Source organism: Vipera ursinii, assembly GCF_947247035.1.
Source record: "Vipera ursinii genome assembly, chromosome: Z".
Taxonomy (NCBI): Eukaryota; Metazoa; Chordata; class Lepidosauria; order Squamata; family Viperidae; genus Vipera; species Vipera ursinii.
Window position 1 is genome coordinate 27,551,628 of NC_139517.1, and position 20,757 is coordinate 27,572,384.

The 20,757-nt window shown below is 39.8% G+C and overlaps 1 protein-coding gene across 9 annotated transcripts; it reads right to left on the bottom strand.

Moving 5' to 3' along the window:
- Window positions 1–886: 886 nt before the first annotated feature.
- Window positions 887–15,927, bottom strand: NR1H2 (nuclear receptor subfamily 1 group H member 2). 9 transcript variants are annotated; one of them, XM_083377850.1, is made up of 10 exons: window positions 15,850–15,920; window positions 14,558–14,595; window positions 13,262–14,464; window positions 12,942–13,061; window positions 11,561–11,830; window positions 10,519–10,760; window positions 9,498–9,677; window positions 8,571–8,670; window positions 6,621–6,829; window positions 2,764–4,072 (listed from the first exon to the last, which is right to left on the bottom strand). In XM_083377850.1, exons 3-10 carry the CDS (start codon window positions 13,299–13,301, stop codon window positions 3,926–3,928), a joined length of 1,308 nt encoding a protein of 435 aa, XP_083233976.1. In that variant the 5' UTR covers window positions 13,302–14,464; window positions 14,558–14,595; window positions 15,850–15,920; the 3' UTR covers window positions 2,764–3,925. The 9 variants fall into 9 exon arrangements, 8 of the variants coding, with proteins under 8 accessions (XP_083233983.1, XP_083233976.1, XP_083233979.1 ...); XR_014494236.1 differs by lacking the exon at window positions 15,850–15,920 and adding an exon at window positions 887–975 and having other exon boundaries at window positions 3,364–4,072; window positions 13,262–14,569; XM_083377853.1 differs by lacking the exon at window positions 14,558–14,595 and having other exon boundaries at window positions 13,262–13,531; window positions 15,850–15,927.
- Between the last annotated feature and the right edge of the window lie 4,830 nt (window positions 15,928–20,757).

Consider the following 20,757-nt stretch of genomic DNA (forward strand, 5'->3'; position numbering starts at 1 on the left):
AGAGGCCTGGAGGCTCTGAAGAATGGTAAAAAGAATTGGGTATTGTTTAGCATAAAAAAACTAAGGGGATACTTGATAGCAGTTTTTCAATACTTGATTTTTACAAGGAAGAGGATGTGGATTTATTAACCACAGTACTCAAGGATTGATCAAGAAACAATGTATGGAAGATAAACCAAGGGAAATTCAAACATAAAATAAGAAAGTGTTTTTTTAGTTGTGAAGTCTACAAAGTGGTGAGAATCACTTGCCTCCAGGAGTTACAGGTTTTCCAACACTGGAGGTTTTAAGCAAAGATTGGGTAGCTATTTGTCCAAGCCACTGCCCAAATTGCTCTAAGCCATGGCTTGCATTCCCTTCCAATCTTAGGATTCTTGTTCTGTCACAAGTAGAATGGTTCAGTAAATAAAAAAGTTGAATTTTTTTGGGGGGGGGGTCTATTTTAATGGATTAGTTTGATTGCTTCAGATGAAAATATTGATCTGGTTATTTTGAACACTGAACACTGCTTTGGATAGGGATTCCTCTTTTGAAATCCATGTGGCCTCAAGCCTGTTGGCTTTTAGCAAGGCAGTTGACTTTTTAATTGATTTTTCTTAACTCTTTGGTAGATAACCCAGAATTACTGGCAAGCGGGCAGGCTGAAATTAATTACATAAGCAAATAAGCAAATGTGTGCCATTGCCTCCCTCTAAAAGGGTCCTCACAGTAAGGTACTGTCCTGTTATGTTGGGGAGGAAAGCTTTTGCCTTTTTTCAAATAAACATTTTTCCAGGAAGAAAATATTAATAGGGATATGGCGACATCCCTAGAAGGGGTGGAAGCAGTTTTCCCATCTGGGGGCCTTCAGTGGGTCTGCTAGGTCTGTTGGAGACATATCATACCTGTTACAGTTCTCATTTTGAAAGAAATCAGCCCATTGTTTCTTGGTGATTTCCTACTGAATTTCAGCAGCAGGAAGAAACGTGGCAGACCCTGGGGGTTGCAGAAAAAATGATGGTAAGACCATGTGTGGCCTGCTGACAGCTGATTGCTCAACGTGGTCTAAAAGATAAAGGCAAACTACAAACATTTTCAATATTTATAAAGGAAAACATTATATTCTAAATTGCTATATTCTTGCTTTCGATAGCCTGTTTCCTGGGTTCAGATACCTGGCTAACAAATTAAGACATTATCCGCAATTCACAGTTATACATTTAACACTAGTCAAGTTTTATTTATTTGTGTTGTGGCAGTAAAAGCACTAAACTTTAACTGACCTTGTTAAGTATCCAATGTGTTAACAACTTGACTTACAACCACAATGGATAGGAGGCATTACTGTCATAGATGGATGATTACTTGTATAGTTAGCCCAGAAGAAACTGATTAACTTTATGCAAAATGGTAATTATTTGCATAAAAGGCTTGAACTAAAGCCAAATTGTTTGAGTACTATACTTTATTAAGAGAAGGAACAGAGCTTCCCTGTTTGAAATTCTGGGGTATTTCTTTCCCATTTATTTGGGCAAGGCATATACATTACATTGTGCTAATAAACTGCCTCTGCATTTCATTACAAAGCTGAAGGGGGAAACCCAGTGGCTACAGAATATAATTGGCAATATAGAATAGTTAGAGACTATGGGTTTTGTACGATCTCTAGTGGACAGTCTTAAAATTGCATAGAGGAAATCCCCATTTTCCTGACAAGGCTGGAGTTTCCCTGATTACAAATGGGAAGTTCCAGGCCAGCAGATTTAAAGGCAGCATTGGGCAAATATAATGTTCTGGACCACTCTTACTTAACCTGGTGTCCTCCATAGGTCTTAGACTCCAACTGAGGATCTGGAAATTATTTATTTGCTTAGATTTACTTTTAAAAAATATAAAACAATGTAAAGCAGAAGAGACTACACACGTCTGGACAAAACCTATGGGTAAGGCTCCCAACTAACCTCCACAAGGCCTAGGAGAACAGTCTAGTTTCAAAGACTTCAGGAATAATATCAAGCTGACAGCCACCAAGATTTTGGGGGTGGGGTGCAGATACTATTCCAGAGCACAAGAATCATGACTGGGTCTGAATAAATGGCATTGTTTGACAGGACCCAAAGCACACTAACGTAGATTCATATAATGGATACCAGTCTGGTGCCTACCTCTAAAGACATTTCAATAAACAACCAATTTTGTAACATTAAAACCTTTTTGGGGAAACTAATTCAGAATCTCCTTTATGTACTCTGCCCTTCCTTCAGAGAACCAGAGAACTATGTAGGATTTTCCCTTCTTTTATGGTATCATCACAATGAACCTGGCTGTAAACCTGGCTAAGAGATCATATCTGACCCAAAGACACTCACTAAATATTTATTAGAATTTATGTAGCCCATAATGTCCAAGAAATGTTGTTAAACTAATCCATACTGAGGGCACATTTGGGCTACAACATAAAATACACACAGATATTCAAGAATGCTAGCTCCCAGTTTCCCTTGGTTCACAAAAACCAAAAATTCACTTTGTATGTGGCATTAAATATACAATATGGAATGATTTGTTTTGGCAAAGGTATGTTTGGTGAATTCAACCCTTTGATGTAATAAAACACTGCTAATAACAAGGATAGACAATTGTGTTTTAACTAGGGACCGCATTTTTTTCTTTAGTCCTCCCTAAGCAACTACAATTGGGATTGGTAACATGATTGCTAGGTGGGAACTCAAATGATCATGAGCATAATGACCTTTAGTCATTAAGTGATATAGTCACTAAGGGAAAAGTCATGTGAACGTCACTTACAATTTTATTTCCACATTCCATACTGTACAATACTAACTGCTTGTCACAAGCAAAAATGCCCAATGGTTGCAAAGCACATGAATAGCAATCCTATGACTGCAACCGTCATTAAATGTGGGGACTGGTCACAAAAGGATTTTTTTGGCATTTTCATAACTTTGAATAGCTGCTGTACGAGAGTCAATAAGATTGGAAACCTTTGATTGTTTTGGCCTTACATAGGGTTGCAAAGGGTATGGAGGACAAACTGGAGGGTTAAGGCGTGCTTCATGAGTACATATTATCTTAAATTTATAAAAAAACCAAATTACTCACATAGTTAAAATCCTAATTTTGCTGTCACTAGAATGTTTCAGTGATTCACTCTTGCTTTAGCACACAACGTGTGATATGGAATCAGCCATGGTGGGGCACTTGTGGGTGCCTACTCGCACGCACGCATGCACACACACACCCTTTATGAGTGATGAGCGACCTCAATCAAGTATTCTTAAGAACTCTGCTTGCTTTCTCTTCTGACAGAATCCTGGCTTCCTCTTTTTCATCAGCCCCCCAGCATTATAACATTTAACTTACAAGGGAACACTTCTCACACAGGGGTATCAGGAGACCAGCCAGATGCTTCATTTTCATGACCAGTTTATTTCTTCTGGGTATTTGCCCCATACACCAGGTATTATATATGGCAACCCTTTCTTTTTTCACTGTAAAACTCTTCCCTCCTTAAGGAGAAAGAAACAATCCTAGGTTGTCTTGCCACAGTTTGTTAAAGGAATCACTGCAGTTGTTAAAAGTTAAATGATGCAGGGCACAGCTATTTGCTGTTCACAAACAGGAGGGAGTACGGTCTTTGGAAGAAAGTTTTTTTTACAACTTCTCCCCTCTTCCCACTCAGAAAGGTGGTGACTGACCTTCCCCTCCCCTCCACCAAATCTGAAGCAATGGAAGAAAGATGACGACTATACGGGAAGGAGGAGAAAACGAAAGTGCTTAGAAGCTCACTTGACTCAATTCTTTTGGCAGGATCCCAGTCCAGCCATTGTAAGGCTTATGCTGAATCCAAAGACTCGCTATGGGGAAGCGTGTCTGCTGGTGCTGCTGGGAGAGGTCAACCTCTTCCCCAGTCCATTCAAAATGTCTATTCATGTACGTCCCAGATCTCAGACAGAAGTGGCGGAAGCTTCTTATCTTGAAGGCGCAAAGCAAAGACCTGCTCTGAGTGCACACTGCTCAAAGTCCTCAGGCTCACCAGCTTCATCAGCATGCGGGGGAACATCAGGTGGTCCTGTGGAAGGAAAGGGAGGCAAAAAGAGGTCTTGTGAAAGGTGTGATGCCTTTGATCAGAATTGTGTCATTTGAGATTCCAGGGCTATGTGGTCCAGAGCTCTTAAAAAACCTGCCTTTAAATGTCAGTGTTTGAGAGGAAAACTGGGTTAAATACACAGGGAATAATCATATAAACTACTTTTCATTTTTATACACAGGTAGTCCTCGAATTGTGATGGCAGTTGGTACTAGGACTGCTGTCACTAAGCGATGTGGTTGTAAAGCAAAAATTTACATGACCACACTGCTCAATGATGGCAATCCAGGCAGTACTAGTTGCTGTTATAACCTGAAGACACACAGGACATTAATCACGAACCAGCAGCAGTCCAAGGTAAGGAGTTTGGGGGGCCACAGAGGGAGAGGAGATCCAGTGTGGTTGGGCATGAGTTGGGAAGTCCTGCGGAGCGGCGTAAACAGAAGAAAGATAAGGGGAAGAAGGGCATGGTGTGTGCGAGCGAAGGGAGGAAGGAGGGGAAGACGAGGACAGAGCGCATGCAAGTGGAGGAGAATGCAGTGGGTGAGAGAGAAGAAACGCAGGGGGAAGACTCACCCAAGCCACTGTGAACCTCCCTGCTTGGTTCCCCGTTGATCTTACTTGTGGGAAACCGGCGGGGAAGATCGCAAAATGGAAATCCTATGACTTCAGGACCCTGCAGCTGTCCTAAATGCAACTTGGTTTCCAGGCACCCAAATTTTGTTTACATGACTGCAGGGGCAGTACAACAGTAGAACTTCTAGGAACTATTTTAAATCCCTTCATTCAGTGCCATGGTTCAGGGCCACAGTAACTTTGAAAGGTTGCTGAGCGAATGAACTCTAGGTGAGATAGGCAACCAACAAGTCTAAGAAATAAATAAATACACATTAAATGAGGAATGACTTACAACCATTCATTTAGTGGCCAAAGTTACAACAGCATTGAAAAAAAGTGACTCATGACCATTTTCCACACTTAAAACTACTGCAGCATCCCCATGGTCACGCGAACAAAATTGGGGTGCTTGGCCACTGACATAAGATGGCTGCAGTGTCCTTGGGTCACACAATCACCTTTTGCGACCTTCTGACAAGCAAAGTCAATGGGAAAGATCTGCTTAACAGTCGTGATAATAAAAACTTAACAACTGCAGCGATTCATTTAACAACTGTGCCAGGAAAAGTGGTGAAATTGGGATAAAATTCACTTAAGAACCATACTGCTTAGCAATGGAAATTCTGAGGCTCGATTTTGGTTGTAAGTCAAGGAGTACCTGTACTTGTAAGTTGAAAGCGTTTCTACATGAAAATAGTTCATGTGTTTGACCATGGCCTGTGAAAGAAACATGATTTACTAGTCTAAGATATAACTTAAAGGAAAAAAGGAACCGGAAGAATTGGGAAGGGGAACGGAGAAATGGGCTTACTCAGGCTCTTAACACTCAGCATCTAGTGAAAGCAGGACAGAATTGCACAATTCAAAAATGTTTCAGGAAGAAGACTTGTCTCCACACCCTAACATTCCCAGTCCAGCCATTGGAAGCTGTTAGTAACGCTAGGGGCAATATTTCTGAAGGTTGCTATTTTTGTTGCAGGGTGATGACATCCCTGGATAAAGCAGGAACAAAGCCATTTTTCCATTTGATCAGAATGAGGGTTGAACAAGTTTTTAGTTTCAGATCTAAAATAAATCTATCAGAGATTTAGCACATTTTTTTATTTTATTTTAAAATGGCATGGAAGAAAACCATACCAAAAATTCTGACACTTTGCCACTGATTGTTTGCATTGCAATATTGAGAAAATCTTGGCAAAAAAAAAGAACTTCAAGGCTGAAAAAGGCTTGCTTCCACCTCTAAACCCAGCATGTTCAATACATTTTGTGTTGTTGTTATGCTTTAATGTAGTAGTGGGTCTAATCTAGTATGCTATGCGGTCCCAGCCAATTTTGAAGAAATACGCTTAGAACTGTGGTGGTTACTTGCACTCTTAATGTTAAAGGCTAATTTGAAGCAAACTTCCTTGGGATTCAGAAAATGTATCCTTATGGTTTTGTGTCTTCACTTCAAGGACTGTTCCATTCTGCAGTTCCTGCCAGAACAGAAAACTAGCCCTCTCTCCCTTGCAAACAAAGAATTGTCACTTGCTCTGTCAAATTGAGGTGAAAAGGAAAATGCCTAAGTCATACAACCCTCTAGACACTGAGTTAAACTCCTATCCTCCATGCTCAGCATAAAAACAGTCAGTGGAGATGAGGAGATAAGAGTCCAGCAGATGGAATAGGCTACTAATTTCCCAATCCTGTCCTAAGATTTACTAGGGAAACCCAGAATAATGTTTGCTTAAGGCAGCTATGGTCTTTCCAGTCTAATAAAATCATGAGTTTTTCCTTGGGCCTTAGACCAGGAGGAATGTATACTTTTTATCACTTTTCCTCCATCCATCTAATGATGATAATCTATCCCCTTTGCTGCTTTATGATTTTGTCCCTCAGCATTAACTGCTGCTCTTCTCCCCAACCCAGGTACCTGTGGGCGATTGAGGTGGATGTAAGAACTGAGGGCCTCAATGTAGGGCTGCTGCAATGCCTCTACCAGTCCATGGTCCTGCACATTGGGCCTGTCAGCAGAGAAGATGTTGATCGCAATGAGGAGGGCATATTCGGCATCATCCAGCTGCAACTCTCGCATGGCCCGGGAAAACTCAAATATAGGATTGATGAATTCAACTTGAAGACCTGGTTTTTGGGGTGAGGGGGATTGGTGAGGGAGAGCAACAAAACATTAGGAAAAATAGACATCATCTAACTTTCCATGCTACCTCAATTTGACTACATTGCAGGGGTTCAAGATTATGAGTGCTTGAAAGCATAAATGCGTAAGAGAAATTAATACTTAGGATTGAAAAATCTCAGTGGGCTGTAGATAGACCTGAAGGTTGAAAAGACTCCCCAGAAGTTGGCAATGGCAAACCACCCTATAGATGCATCCATAAAATGAGGAGCTAATTCAGTATAAGAGTAACTATTTTAAAAAATACAGAAAATAACACTGTACATTCATTAGACAGTGGTATACCCTGAACATAGTTAATGGCACAAAATAATCTGAAAATCTAGTAGGCAAAATGCCTATCAAAACAACAACAACAAACAAACACCAGGCAGAAGCAAGAGAAATAGGTTGATACAGATTTCCTAAAGAAATTCAGGGATCAGCCACAGCTACAAAAAATGTTTTCTTCTTAACTAGCCCATCTTGACCAGCACTGAGGTACAATTCTTCAACTGAATTCAGGATGCTGATTTGTAGTAATAAATAATCTAGACTGGAGGAATTTAAACTATCAACATTTTCAACTAGGCTTGGAAATCAACATACAGTACAACCAAGGTAGCAAATGCAGACTTGGAAAGTAACTTTGGCTATAGGCAGAAAGAAAATCTGTGAAAAACAAACACTTTTAAGTTCCTCCAATACAAGTTCCTCCAAGCTTTATTCCAATGCAGAAAAAATCTCTGTATTATGTGACATGTAAACAACTGTTCCTTAGCAGATGAAGGAAGATAGAAACTAGAGAGCATGAACCACTGCACAATAAAGATCCCAGAATCAAGGCCAGACGTGCAGAAGATACAAAAGACAATCCAAGCTGTTTTCAGATCATTTAAGATTCACCTCATAGGTTCACCTCTGCAAAAGCATGATGCAAATTCTCATTAAACACGAAAGCCTAGTAATCTTTATGACACCCTTTTCACTTGAGATGTGAAAGAGAAAATAGGGATAAATCACCCAAAATTATATCACTGGTCCTCCAAGATTTATCCCTTTGGAAATATATTAGTATTCCCAAACATATTTTTTGAAAAATGAAATCTTCCTCCACCTGGGTAGGAACTTTAAACAAAACACATTTTGGAAAAATGCAAATTATATATTTCTAGAGAAAATAGTAATTCTGCTTACTATTCCAAAATATATAGATTTGTGCCAGCAGGAAGCTTCTCTGGAATGGCATGGGAACCAGCATTCACAAATGCTGGATTCTCAATTCTCCATTTTGTATCTAATGGGAGTCATAATGTGCTAAGTTTTTCAAGAATCGAAATGCCAGAAAAGTAACTGCTAAGATTTTGCTCTCTTTGTGTATATGGGAATGGAGTCTCTAAGCCGAGATAACCATTGTGAACAATTTAATACATGAAACTAAAGCCTGTCTTTGTGAAGTTTTACCAAATGTGAGGTTTATGTATGAAGCATGTGTATTTATACTGTCAAGGGAACCTTCTCAACTCTGGTTCTCCTCGTATGTGTTTACATCACATGTCCATCACTCCCAGCCAACTGATTCTTCTTGGGTTGGCCAGGAAATTTTTGGGAGTAACCTCCACCATTCCATACACACTTTTGATTCCCCCCCCTCCGTCTGCAGATTTCTTCCCCGCACCACCCCATCATGATTCACTTTTCACTCACCTGCACGGTGAAAGTCATCCTTGCTGTATGTAAAATCTTTAAGAAATGTAATGCACTGAGTCTCATCATTATAGCGCCGGGCTGTCTCCAGTAACATGATCTAAGAAGACAAGCAAGTGTCAAAGAACAGCTATTGTTGTTCTTAAGAAACTACCTAACATTCATGGTATGTTTAGGTAGATAACTTTATATGCCATACACTTATTAATTCTCTGGAAAGCTAAGCTCTCTTTCTTTTTCTCTGCTTTTAAAAAAAATATACTTTTCCATTCTGAGGCTCAAAAAAGCAGAAGCAACACACAATACAGTACATATTGCAATACTAAAAATAGTGTAACAGCAAGTATAAAAAATAAATACCCACTCTATGTTCTTGGTGAACATTTTAAAGCACAGCCTAATTTTCACAGACAACAGTCTATGTAACCTAGACTACAGAACTTCAGAGCCTCATGTTTTAAAATTCTATTTTAAAAACTCTGAATGGAGAAATTATTGCTATTTTGCTTTAGGTTCTGGAGCTAATGTCTGTGTAATTTGTTTTGGTGCAGCATATATTGTAATAATAGGACTGTTTATACTGTAGTAAAGGAACTCATTTGCCCAGCTGATCTAATACCGTGTCTATCAATGTTACTCAGTGTTGCCATCTTCAAGATGTGTGGACTTCAACTCCCAGGATTTTCCAGCCAGCGTTCTGGGAGTTGAAGTCCACACATCTTCAAGCTACCAAGGTTGAAAACGCTGCTCTGTATCAATGGCAACAGATTGCAAAAATCCCTTTGGTGGAAAATCTTTTTCATTGTTTGTCATCTGGTCCTCTTTTACTGGAACTATTACTGATCCATCTTCTTTGTGCTATTCCAGATTTCACTACAGTGTGTAGTATCTTTGGCTACACAGAAAAAGAAACATCCCTTGGCTCACCTCAATGGTAGAAGCCTTCAGCAGTGCGATTTGGTCTTCCCGCGAGAGCTGCAGGAAGCCGGGTACTTGCTTGGCAAAGTCCACAATCTCTTGCACTGAGATGATGGCTAATTCTGTAAAATGGGCAAAGCGCTGCTGGCGGGCTTCCCGGCTGTTGGGGTCACTGCTCATTGGCCAGGGCTGGGAAGTGATGGGAAAAATAAGAGATAAGGGAGGAAATAAAAAGGGAATGAGGTTGGTCCAGAGCACTTTATAGCTTATCCAGAATAACAGAGTTGGAAAGGACCTTGTAGGTCTTCTAGTCCAACCCCTTGCTCAGGAAACCCTATACCATTTCAGACAAATAGTTGTCCGATCTCTTCTTATAATCATGGAAGTCACAGTGCAACCATTAGGACAAGAAAGCTGCTCTAGAAAGCCATTAAGATCATTACTTGTCTTTGCCGTAGTCCCTAGCCTTGGAACTGGCCAGGTGTTGTGATTCAGGGTCAGCCTGTGGGTTCGGCAGTTGGGTCGGACGATTCAGAGGGGGGGAGGGGGGTGTTAGAGACCTTGCTGATGATGGCCTTGGGGCTCCGCAGAGCCCTCAGCCAGGCCCCTCCCATCTGGTCACGACGCAGACCCAGCTGTGTGAGCCTGACAGCATGGATGAAGATGACCCACAGCTGGCCCTGTTCAAGGATGCCTGACGCAGGAGGCAGTCAATCAGGAGTAAACAGAGGAAGGCAATGGGGCACCTCGGAAGGAGGCAGAGAGAAGCCACGCCCTGAACTGTTTAAAAGGGGAATGTATGGGAGGGCTGGTTTGCTGAAGGCAACCGTTTGAATAGCTCCTGTTTCGTGGTTCGTGTCTTGTTTTTGCTCTGTTTGCTTTTGTGTCCATAAATTTGGCAGGCTTAGTTCCAGCCTCTTGCCTTCTTGTAAAAGGGGTTGTCCCTGCCTTTTCTGCAGGGCCGGTAGTAGGCTGGTACAGAACAGCAGGATTTTAAACCAATTTAGGTCTCTCTCTCACACACACTTACCGTGACTTTGGGCTGATCGCTAAAGCTCCTCTTGTTGCACTGCTGTTGGGCCGCCACCAACTGCTGGATCATGCCTTCCTGCTGTGGGGTAAGAGGAACTGGCTCAGGCTGGGATAAAGCAGGGTCACAGAGCAATGGAGGCACTCGAAGTTCTTCATCTCCATCTCTCTCCTCAGCTGGAACCCCATCACCCTCGTGTTTAGAGATCTTCTTCTTGCGGATTTGCTCTTCTGAAAGGACACCTGAAGACGGAGAGGGAGTCTGGCATGAAATGAGAAGATCTCAAAAGTTCAACAGAGAATTTCAGATGCACTTAACATTCTGAAGAACCATCTTTCTCAACTATGGGATGCACGGCCCCGAAAGATTTATTTTCTGCCTGATTACTGTTTACCCTCAGACTACAATCCAAATCCATCTTATTGACTCAAAACTTTGCACTTTCAGCTTTTTTTTATGTTTGTAATCTGACAGTTTCTTGCTGACAAAAATAAGGATGGTTCAGTCTATCAAACGTGGGCAGTGTTTTTCACTCTTGACTGTTACTTACTCTTCAGCACCATCTGGCAGGCCACAGATTCTTCATTTCTGCAGCAATGTTTCTCAACTTGAGCAAATTTAACATGCATAGATTTTAATTCCCAGAGTTTCCTAGCCAGGTTAGTTGGGAAATTCTGGGAGATGAAGTCCACACATATTAAAATTCTTCAGATTGAGAAATATTGTCCTAAAGCATTCAATCTTTAAAAGGTCAATGAAGCATTTAGAATTCTGGGAGAAAATTTTGCATATGCAAAATATCTCCTTCTAGCCATCCCTCCAACTTTTTTATTCCATTAGGATGATCCGTGCTAGTATGCTACTTCTGTTTTTTCCCCTGACAGTTCAATCCCTTCTAAGCTGAAGCCACCCATCATTTTTTTTTAAGAATTGCCACTAGGACCACAGGAGCCCAGTGTCACTCTTGGAAATCATGATGGTGGAGGCAGTGGCTTTGCTCTGCATCTCAACAGGTTGTAGTGGCTAAGATTCCACGACTCACATTCTTCCCGCATGCCTGCTTGTCGGCATTTTTTCAACCGGCATTCCTGGCACTTCCGGCGCATGTACATGTCCATGTGACACTGCCCGCTGCCTTTGCAGGTGTACTGAGCTCCTTTGATGAGGCTGCGCCGGAAGAAGCCCTTACAGCCCTCACAACTTAGGACATTATAGTGAAAACCTGAGGCCTTGTCCCCGCACACGCTGCAGACTTCATCCCCCAACATCTTGGGGGCAGGTCCCTTTTTGCGTTTGCGGGCTGGCTCCTCAGCTGCAGAGGAAGAGAGAGAAAACCATGTTTGGTTTGATATCTAATTAAACAAGAAGATTTAACCACTCTTCCTCTCCTTTTTCAAGTGGTAGCTAGCTACAAAATCAGACTCCTCATGTAAACCGGAGCTGTGATCCTGGATCTCCTTCCATTTTTTCAATTGCTTGGTACCAAACTAGACAATCTTCAAAAACACTTGTTCAGTTCTCCTAGGCTTTTTATTATGTTGAAAGTGCTTTGATGGTTTTTAGTGGTCTGTGGCTTCCATATTCCTGTAAAAATATGTGGTTATTATCTGCTTCTTTCAGTTCCCGAAAGTCTTGAGTGCAATCTCATATGAACTATAATTTTTAATAAGGCAATAATGGGCAAACTATAATAACTGAACTAATTAACCAATTTAATTAAATATTAATCAATTTTCATTTTTGACGAAACCAATTATTTTTGAGAGTGATGCCTCAACTTGAAAAAAAATTGTCCTTTTGGTCACCCATACCAATATAATTGGCTAATCAATTCTACTGGATAGAAGAATAATCAGTTGGGACAGGCTGAATAAGTACTTTATCCCTACAATAATTTACAGGAGTCTGGCTTATTCTTTATACAAACTAGTCCTTTTCTTCAAATTTCCATACTGAAAAGCAACATGCAAACATTTAAAACATAACAACCCATGGACTTTTGCTCCAAATCCTTACAACACCTGTTCAGGTAGTCCTTGATTTATGATTGGTCACTTGGGAATTGTTTGAAGTTATGACGGACCTTCTCTCCACAACCCCATGACTGTACTTCAGATGCTCAGCAACATTTACAGCTTTTTACAGCATCTTGCAGTCATGCAACAACATTTTATGCTTTTGCAAAAATTCTCATTTAATTCCAGTTTTCAGCAAAACCAGGCCCATAGTAAAGCATTGCTTTGCTTAATGGCAGTCACTTAAGGGTTGCTGCAAAAAAAGTTGTCTTGTGGGTATCCTGATTTATGACTATCATAAGTTAAAACTGTGATGGGCATGCTCACTACACTAGTAACTTGGGACTACCTGTAATTTCCTTAATAATATTCCCCTTTCTAATATACTAATATACTTCTTCTGCTCACCAGTGCTGTGCGTAGAACTTTCGCCATCATCTGTGCAAATTACTTCAATTTTCACTGTGTTCTGGGACTCTGTCTTTGCCACTGACCATTCTTTTTTGACCTGTGAAGTTGGCTCTGTTTCTTTGAAGAAGAAGGAGGTACAAGAAGGAGGTGGAAGAAGTAGGAGGTAGGAAGAAGAGGAAGGAGGAGGAGGAGGAGGAGGAGGAGGAGGAGGAGGAGGAGAGGAAGAAGAAGAAGAGGAAGAAGAAGTTGATTAAACTCTGAAAAGCTTATCCTACTTGTTCAGCAGTGGGCCATCTGGTGGATTTTATTAAGCTTACCTTGTGATAACTGAGGTTCATCGGTGCCTGTTTTGGCCATCTCAGGGCATGAGCCACGGCAGCATTATATAGCTAGCTTTGGAATCAGACAACAAAACAGTCCCTTGGAGCTCAGCTTCTTAAGTCCTCTTTCATTTCCTTGGGAAGGACAAAAGGCCTACCATTCTCCGTCTTGTCCTGGGAGAAGTACTTTACCTCAAAAGTTGTGTTCCCCTGCCTGATAGAAAAAAGTGTCCGTATGCACCCAAGTGCACCCTCAAATAACCAATTCTGCAAATAACATAGGGAAACTATTGTCACATGGATTGAAAGTAGCTACTTTCTGAAACAGAATTAAAAGAAGATAAGCCAGATTTACTGAGGACAGATCAACAGCTCTTATCCATGACCTCCATGGAATATCCATATTTGGAGAAGCACATCATTGGATTCTAGTTGCTGGGGGCAATAGCAGAAATGAGTTATTTCTTCATACTCTGCTTGTGATAAGGCCATTTTAGAAATATGTTACTAGTTTGCCTTTGCCCTGATATAGCACAAGTCTTCTTCTATACCAATGATGAGGCAACTGTACTTTCAACTAAATTTCAAAGACCTCAGCAAGTAAGCAAATCACAAACATGGAATGTTTGCCTTTCCCACTGGATTGGATATGATATAGAGATGGGGGAGAGGGCTGGTGAATATCAACAGAAAAAGGGAAGAGAAAAAGGAAAGAGAAATAAAGCTTTCACTTACATATAACTCTGGCTACACTTCTTATTAAGATGGATAAAGTTCACAAGATATAACTATTAATAGATTTTTTCCCCCCCATGAAGATACAAAAGCGAAGAAGGTCCCTATCTTCATCCTATCTTAACAGCTCCTCGCATCTTTTATTTTTGCACCTTCCTATGTCAACCCCCCCCCCCCTTTCATCATTTATCCACTGGAAAAGGCTGCTTCTTTTCCTCCCCTGACCTTCTTTTCCAAAACTGTTACTGACCCTCATATAGTTATTTGCTCTACACCAAACATGCCATGAGAACTTTATGCAAGTTGTCCTTTAACTCTGTCTCACCTTTCCTGCCCCCCCCCCCAATATGGAAAGATATTCAGTAAATATACAACCACATAACAGGGTTTACAGAGGGGGCACAGCAGCAGTTATTAGGAAGGAGGTATAGGTGACCAAATTACTGTCTGAAGGTAAAATATAGCCTGAAACAGAAATAGAAAGAAGATATCAGCAAATTCCTTCATTGTACACCATAATATAAGATTATGTGAAGGGTATAAGGCAATTCAACTCACTAATACTTAGTTTTCAGAATGTTGGTACGGGTTTCTTCCTATATGTTCAGGAGTGTTAAAATAAAGAGTGAGTAATCTGTGGTTCAAAGCCACATACAGAGTCCAAAACAGTTTTTTTTTTTTTGCAACCTCAGATCTTCTCAATTATATTACTGATTTTTTTCTGCTCTTTCCTGAGATGTGAAACCCATAAAAATGTTTCAATGAAGTCTAAAATAAGTTAAACAACATTTTTGAACAGCTAAAAATAACAACAATCCTCTCACTCCAAAGTCCTCCCTGCAAAAAGCCAGAAAAAGATTCCAGGGGTAGCTTAGATATTCAAAATTCTAGGTAGCTATGACAAAGAAATTTGAGGAAACAAGTTCACTCAGAAATATTGTAAAAATCTTTGTACATCTAATTAATGTATTTATTATATTCTTTTGTTACCCTAGCTTTCTAACAAACACTAATGTAATCATGCATCAACCAAATAAACCTTTAAAAACTTATTTACAATTCCTATTATAAATGCTCTTTTAAAAACTTAACTCTTCAGGGATTCCTTCTTTAAATCCAAAGGCAATTTAAGCAGAGATATTCATAGCTATGATGCCCAGCATTATTTTAACATACAATAGTCTCTATATGAAGTCTGATATAAGTTTGTGTAAAAGAGAGGTGAAATTAAAATCTGAGGTCTCCGGATTTCTAATTTAGTCTATTTCGTAAGGTTTTTTTCCCCTCTCCAATAAATTCGCAAAGCAAACTTCTGGGGAGACCTGGCATTCCTCCAAACTAACGATCTGCCACTTATTGGAAACTGACGTCTCCTCCCATTTGTTAGTTGCTTTAGCAAACGGTTTAAAGCACTTGATTTTACACCTCTTCACTCGCTCCCGATCCTCTCCTAAAGCAGGGCCAGGATTTCACTTTCCCTATTGGGAAAGTTCCCTGCTCCCCGCCCCCTCAACGAGTCGGAGGAATAATCTGGGGATCCTCCCTGCTCAAAAGCCCCAATCCTTTCAACACCGCTCCAGTCTAGCTCAGAAAACCTTCCCTGGCCTCTCAGGATTTACCCCCGAGAAAACCAACACGGGATGACGGAGTTAACGGGATGCAAGCGGCTGAGATCTCTACTCGTCCGCTTAACTGGGGTATGCGGGGGAGTGCAGCTTTACTTCCCAGATTTGGCCGAAAACCTGCGACGTGGAGAACTTGGAGCCCAGCCACTATAATTCCCATCCTCGCTCGGTGGATACCGCGCGGCTTCCCTCTCCCACGTACCATACTTCGAGACCCCACTTTACCTTCCGCTCTCACGGAGTCCCACCACTTGCCTAAACCAGTGAAAACACTTTTTTCGCATAGAGAAGCAAGGCGCTTCCGGGAACCCTGAGCAGGCGTCACTTCCTTTTCAACGTGGGAAACCACCCCTTCTCTGGAGGGCGCGTTGTTTTCTTCCTCTGGTCTTCTTTTTCCATCGCGCTGGTTGCGCAACACTGAGGAGAGTGGGTGGACTCGGGAACCAGGGAAGCTCTTTGTGCTTCCAGAAAAAAAAAAAGGAGTTGTGCGATTCGGACTCCATTTAACCATATCACAAGATGCTGATTTGGCAGCCTCATTTATATCCACTTTGCTGAGTGGCAAGTGCGTGGATTACACACGCGTTTCTTGAAGCAGCCTTAATGATGATTCGCTCTTCAGCCATGGATTTTTTTTTTTGCGGTCTCGAGATTGCTTTTCTTCTTCACACAAGAATAATGCATTAATTAAACTTCTGTCTTCCTAAGAAGCAAACCTTGAACTCTCTATAGAAGCTAAAGATTCTAAAACCAAGTCAGATTAAATTTTTGGATTTTTATTCACATGGATTATATTATACAGTTATGCAATTACAGTTATTTGGGCTTAGATCAAAATTACATCAGCAGCAATCATAGACATCAACATAATTTTATATATTTTATAATATATATATATATATATATATATATATATATATATATATATATATATATATAGAGAGAGAGAGAGAGAGAGAGAGAGAGAGAGAGAGAGAGAGAGAGAGAGGGAGGGAGGGAGGGAGGGAGGGAGGGAGGGAGGGAGAGAGAGAGAGAGAGTAAGTGTCTGATCTGTCCTGGAGTGCCAATCTTGTGCACATTTATAAGTCCTATAACACAGATGTTGTGACTTTTATGGTGTCAAACTGCTGGCAGATAATTTACACATCATCTGATATTCATCAGGAAACATTTTAATAAAGGGCAGATGCTTCCTTTATCTCAAATCAGAATAAAATTCACAGTTTAAAAGAATATGTTCAAGGGATAAAATTTCACTTGTCCAGCTGGGCATAAACTTTGTAATATGGGTGTTTTATTAAATATTCATTTTTAATTGTTGGGACTAATGTAATGTATAACAGAAGTAAAAGGAACTTATGCAGCAATTGCTAATGTATACAGGTAGCCCTTGACATACAACAGTTTAGTGACCGTTAAAGTTACAACAGCACCGAAAAATGTAATTTTTTCACAGTTACAGCCTTTGCAGTATCCCCATGATCATGTGATCAAAATTCAGATGTTTGGCAACTGATTCATATTTGTGACCATTGCTGTGTCCCAGGGTCACATGATCATCTTTTTGTGACCTGACAAGTAGAGTTAATGGGGAAACTATATTCACCTAACAACTGGATTACTAACTTATCAACTGCAGTGATTCGCTAACAACTGTGGCAAGAAAGTTTGTAAAATGGGGCAAAATTCAACAAATGTCTCACTTAACAACATAAATTTTGGGCTCAATTGTAGTTTTAAGTTGAGGAGTATGTGCAGTTTAAAATGTAATATACAACCCAGTAGACTTAAGTGGGACAAGATTTTCCCTGATGTCTATAAAGATTCTCAATCTTTCAAGGACAACCATGACTTACACTTAAGCTTTTCAAAAGGCAACTGAACCTTGTTTTTCCTTGAAAACATTTCGCTTGTCATCCAAAAAGTTTCTCAGTGGAATGATTTTCCTCCAAAACCTGAGGGTATTCCAGCACTGGAGATTTTTAAGAATAGATTGGACAACCATTTTTTTTTAGTTTCCTGCTTGATCAGGGGTGGGTTAGAAGATCTCCCTTCCAACTCTCTTATTCTTTTGAAAAGTACCTTTGGGGTTTTCATTGATGTTAGATGAAATGTAGCTTTTCTTTGTGCATTTTATTGGAGGGAAGTGTTTAGAATGGGAGAATTAATGTAAAATAGTGTACACTACGGCTCTCTCAAAAATCAATTGTCTTTCTTTTCCTCATTCTAAAATGAGTAACTTCTGATTAGGATTGCCCAAAGCAAGAAGGTCAAGGAAGGATTTATTCATAGTCTCCTCTGTTGCTTTAGAGTAGTTCCCTTTACTGCTAAAATTGCTTTCTTATTACCATATATCCCAAAACTGTACTATAGCCACTAAAAGCTATAAAATATTACCGGTATTAAACATTGGACTATCTTTAGGGCTGCCCTTAATATTTTGAGGAAGTCAAGGTCTGCCTGAAAATAAATCTGCATCTTAAATGGGAGTGGAGACAAGTCTGGGAATTATTTTATACATGTTACCTGTTCTAGATCTATTTTAGGGCCTTGACTATTGTAATGTATTGGCCATAACTGTTTTAAATCACTTGCTTAATGTCTGATCTCTTGCTTAATGTCTGACCTAGATTCCTGTGTTATGCTTTTACTGAAAGCCAGACTTGCTGTCTCCAGGCTGATAATTAGGTTTTGGGTGGGAAACTGTTACTTTAAACCTATTGGTCGCCGCCTAGAGGCTAACTGTATAAATAGCTGTGCAGCAACCATTACGCTGCTTCTGTTCTGAGTTAATAAACTTGTTTGCTGTTTCAACACTTCATCTCACTTAATGCCTAAAGAACCGAAGATATAACAACTATAGTTTTCATTTGTTTCCTATGTTAGAATGCCAGGAAACTGTCTCCAGCACTCGTGGTCCATATTTTTTGTTTTTGATCATTTTCTTTTCTCTGGAATTGATTTTAATTTTACTGAATACTTCCTGAATTGAGGTTCACAGAACTGGATACAATACTCACAGTAGGATTCAACTTTGCATCACTAGCCAACTACAAAAATGTATGTCTACCTGTTTAGCCAAATTTGGTCTGTTCCCATTTTGCTCAGTGACAACTAACTGTACTGTCATCGGCGAGATATTTTGTCAAAAACATTCTGGTAATCCAAGAATACAAGGTCAACAGGTTAATTCCCTTACTGATTCCTTCCAAGATATGTATTTCTATAGACCTGGTTAATAGACTTTACTTCTATATCGTAGATAAAGTTTAAATTGCATGTAATTACCAATATTCCCTTCCACTTGCCCATCCTTTTCTCTAAACCTCAAGTTACATCTTATATCATCTCAGTCAAAGTTGCTGTGGTATCACACTGTTCAGATAATATCCATCACTTTCTCAGTCACCTTGAATATGAAGCTATCATTATTGAAAATGAAGGGTTCTGTAACTGGAACAAAAAGAAATTGTTTAGCCTAACTATTGCTATATTGCTTCTGTAATTAGCATTTTCATCAGGGACAAATTTCATGCAAGTGTGAGAAACATGTACATGGATGTACTGAAGGAGGGAATAAGGGAGTGTACAAAAATGACTGATGTCTTCCTTATGATGTAATGGCTCTGTTGTCTGATTTTCATTGGCTAACAAAGTTTATAAAGCCACTTTCTAAGGTGTGGCACTTCTGGATGTAACTCTGCCAGCGTTCCAGATTGTTTGCCACCCAGCTGTTTATTGCATCAATTAAAGCATTGTTTCCTCCATTTGAGTTGCCTGATTCGACTTTTAATGGTATCTCGAATTTAAGTTAAAGGCCAGGGACCTTACAAAAATTAAATATATATATTATTTACAACACTGAAAGCTTATTTGGCATTTCATCTCAGGCTATATCTAGATAAACATAAAATGGAATGTGTTAATGGCTATAACTTTAAAAGGTATCAAAGGGCATTGGACAAATACAAACCTAAAGACCTGCAAAGCCCTGAAGACCTGGCTTTGTGCAGCCATTGGTGTGCAGAGAAGCCCTTTCCTGTTTATACCGAATGATAATTATTGCTTTTACAATTTTCTCAGCTGCTATGCATTTTATATTCTTGTATATATTATCACTATCACTTTTTGATGTTGCTAGCCATTCAGGGTCATATATTTTAGATTGGCAGTCATAAAAATCTATGAAATAAATAATTGCATAAAATAGTTCCAGGATCAGAAGAAGTTTTTTTCTATGACTAACCCTGCACTAGCAAGCATGAGCTTGTGGCACTTTGTGGAAGTGGAATCTAAAGTGTGGTTCTTACGGGGAGAATCGTATGTTGCTCAATCCTATGTGGCTAATTGACTAACATCATTCAGAAAAGTATAATTCATCTTTTTAAAAAAATCAGTATTCTATACAGGAGAAATATTTCTTCTTCCCGTCTTTTGAAAACAGGCTGATGGGTGAGAGAGCTGTAAGATTATGTCTTCCATGATGTAGCAGAACAGTGTTTCTCAGCCATGGCAGATTGAAGATGTGTGTACAGTAGTGGCCAAAATTGTGGAAACCTTTTGGGAAAAGTGTATATTTGAGGTTTGATGGCTAATAACACAACTTTATTTTGGAGTGGTACCATAAAATTATATATCGATTGAAAGATAATTTAATCAAGAATGTAATGCGAAAATGTTTGTTCATTTATATGTATTCTGTGAAAAGTTATAGCCAAATAATCAAAAAAAGGAAGCACAACTTGCTTAGGTTGATATCAGGTAGCCTTCCTTCATCTGATTGTAGCCAATGAGCATGAGTGTTTAGACAGCCAATCAGGTGTCATCTTGTTTTGGCAATGAGCCAATCAGATCACAATAGGATTCAGTTATTGATGTCATGTATTGAAGCTGAGAGGAGGACATCTGTCAGTGTGTTATGTGATTGCTATCAAGTTGGTTGGGGTTTTTTGTTCTTTCATTTAGTGAGCTTGTAAAACATAATAAAATTAAAGTAATGGTGCAAAGAATTGACTGGTTGCCCAGATAGCGATGTAAAATAGTATTATTAAGTGAACAAGGCTACAGTTATAAAAAAATTAGAAGAAAAATTGGTGGAGACTCAACCAAAGGTGGCATTTCTAAGTTTTTGAA

Bases quoted from the DNA above. Each gene is read 5' to 3' on its own strand.
- NR1H2 (XM_083377853.1), bottom strand. From the start codon at position 13,301: ATGGCCAAAACAGGCACCGATGAACCTCAGTTATCACAAG. The intron at 13,062-13,261 runs GTAAGCTTAATA...TCTTCTTCAAAG, and splicing joins TGAACCTCAGTTATCACAAG to AAACAGAGCCAACTTCACAG. The intron at 10,761-11,560 runs GTGAGTCGTGGA...CTCCGTCTTCAG, and splicing joins AGCAGGCATGCGGGAAGAAT to GTGTCCTTTCAGAAGAGCAA.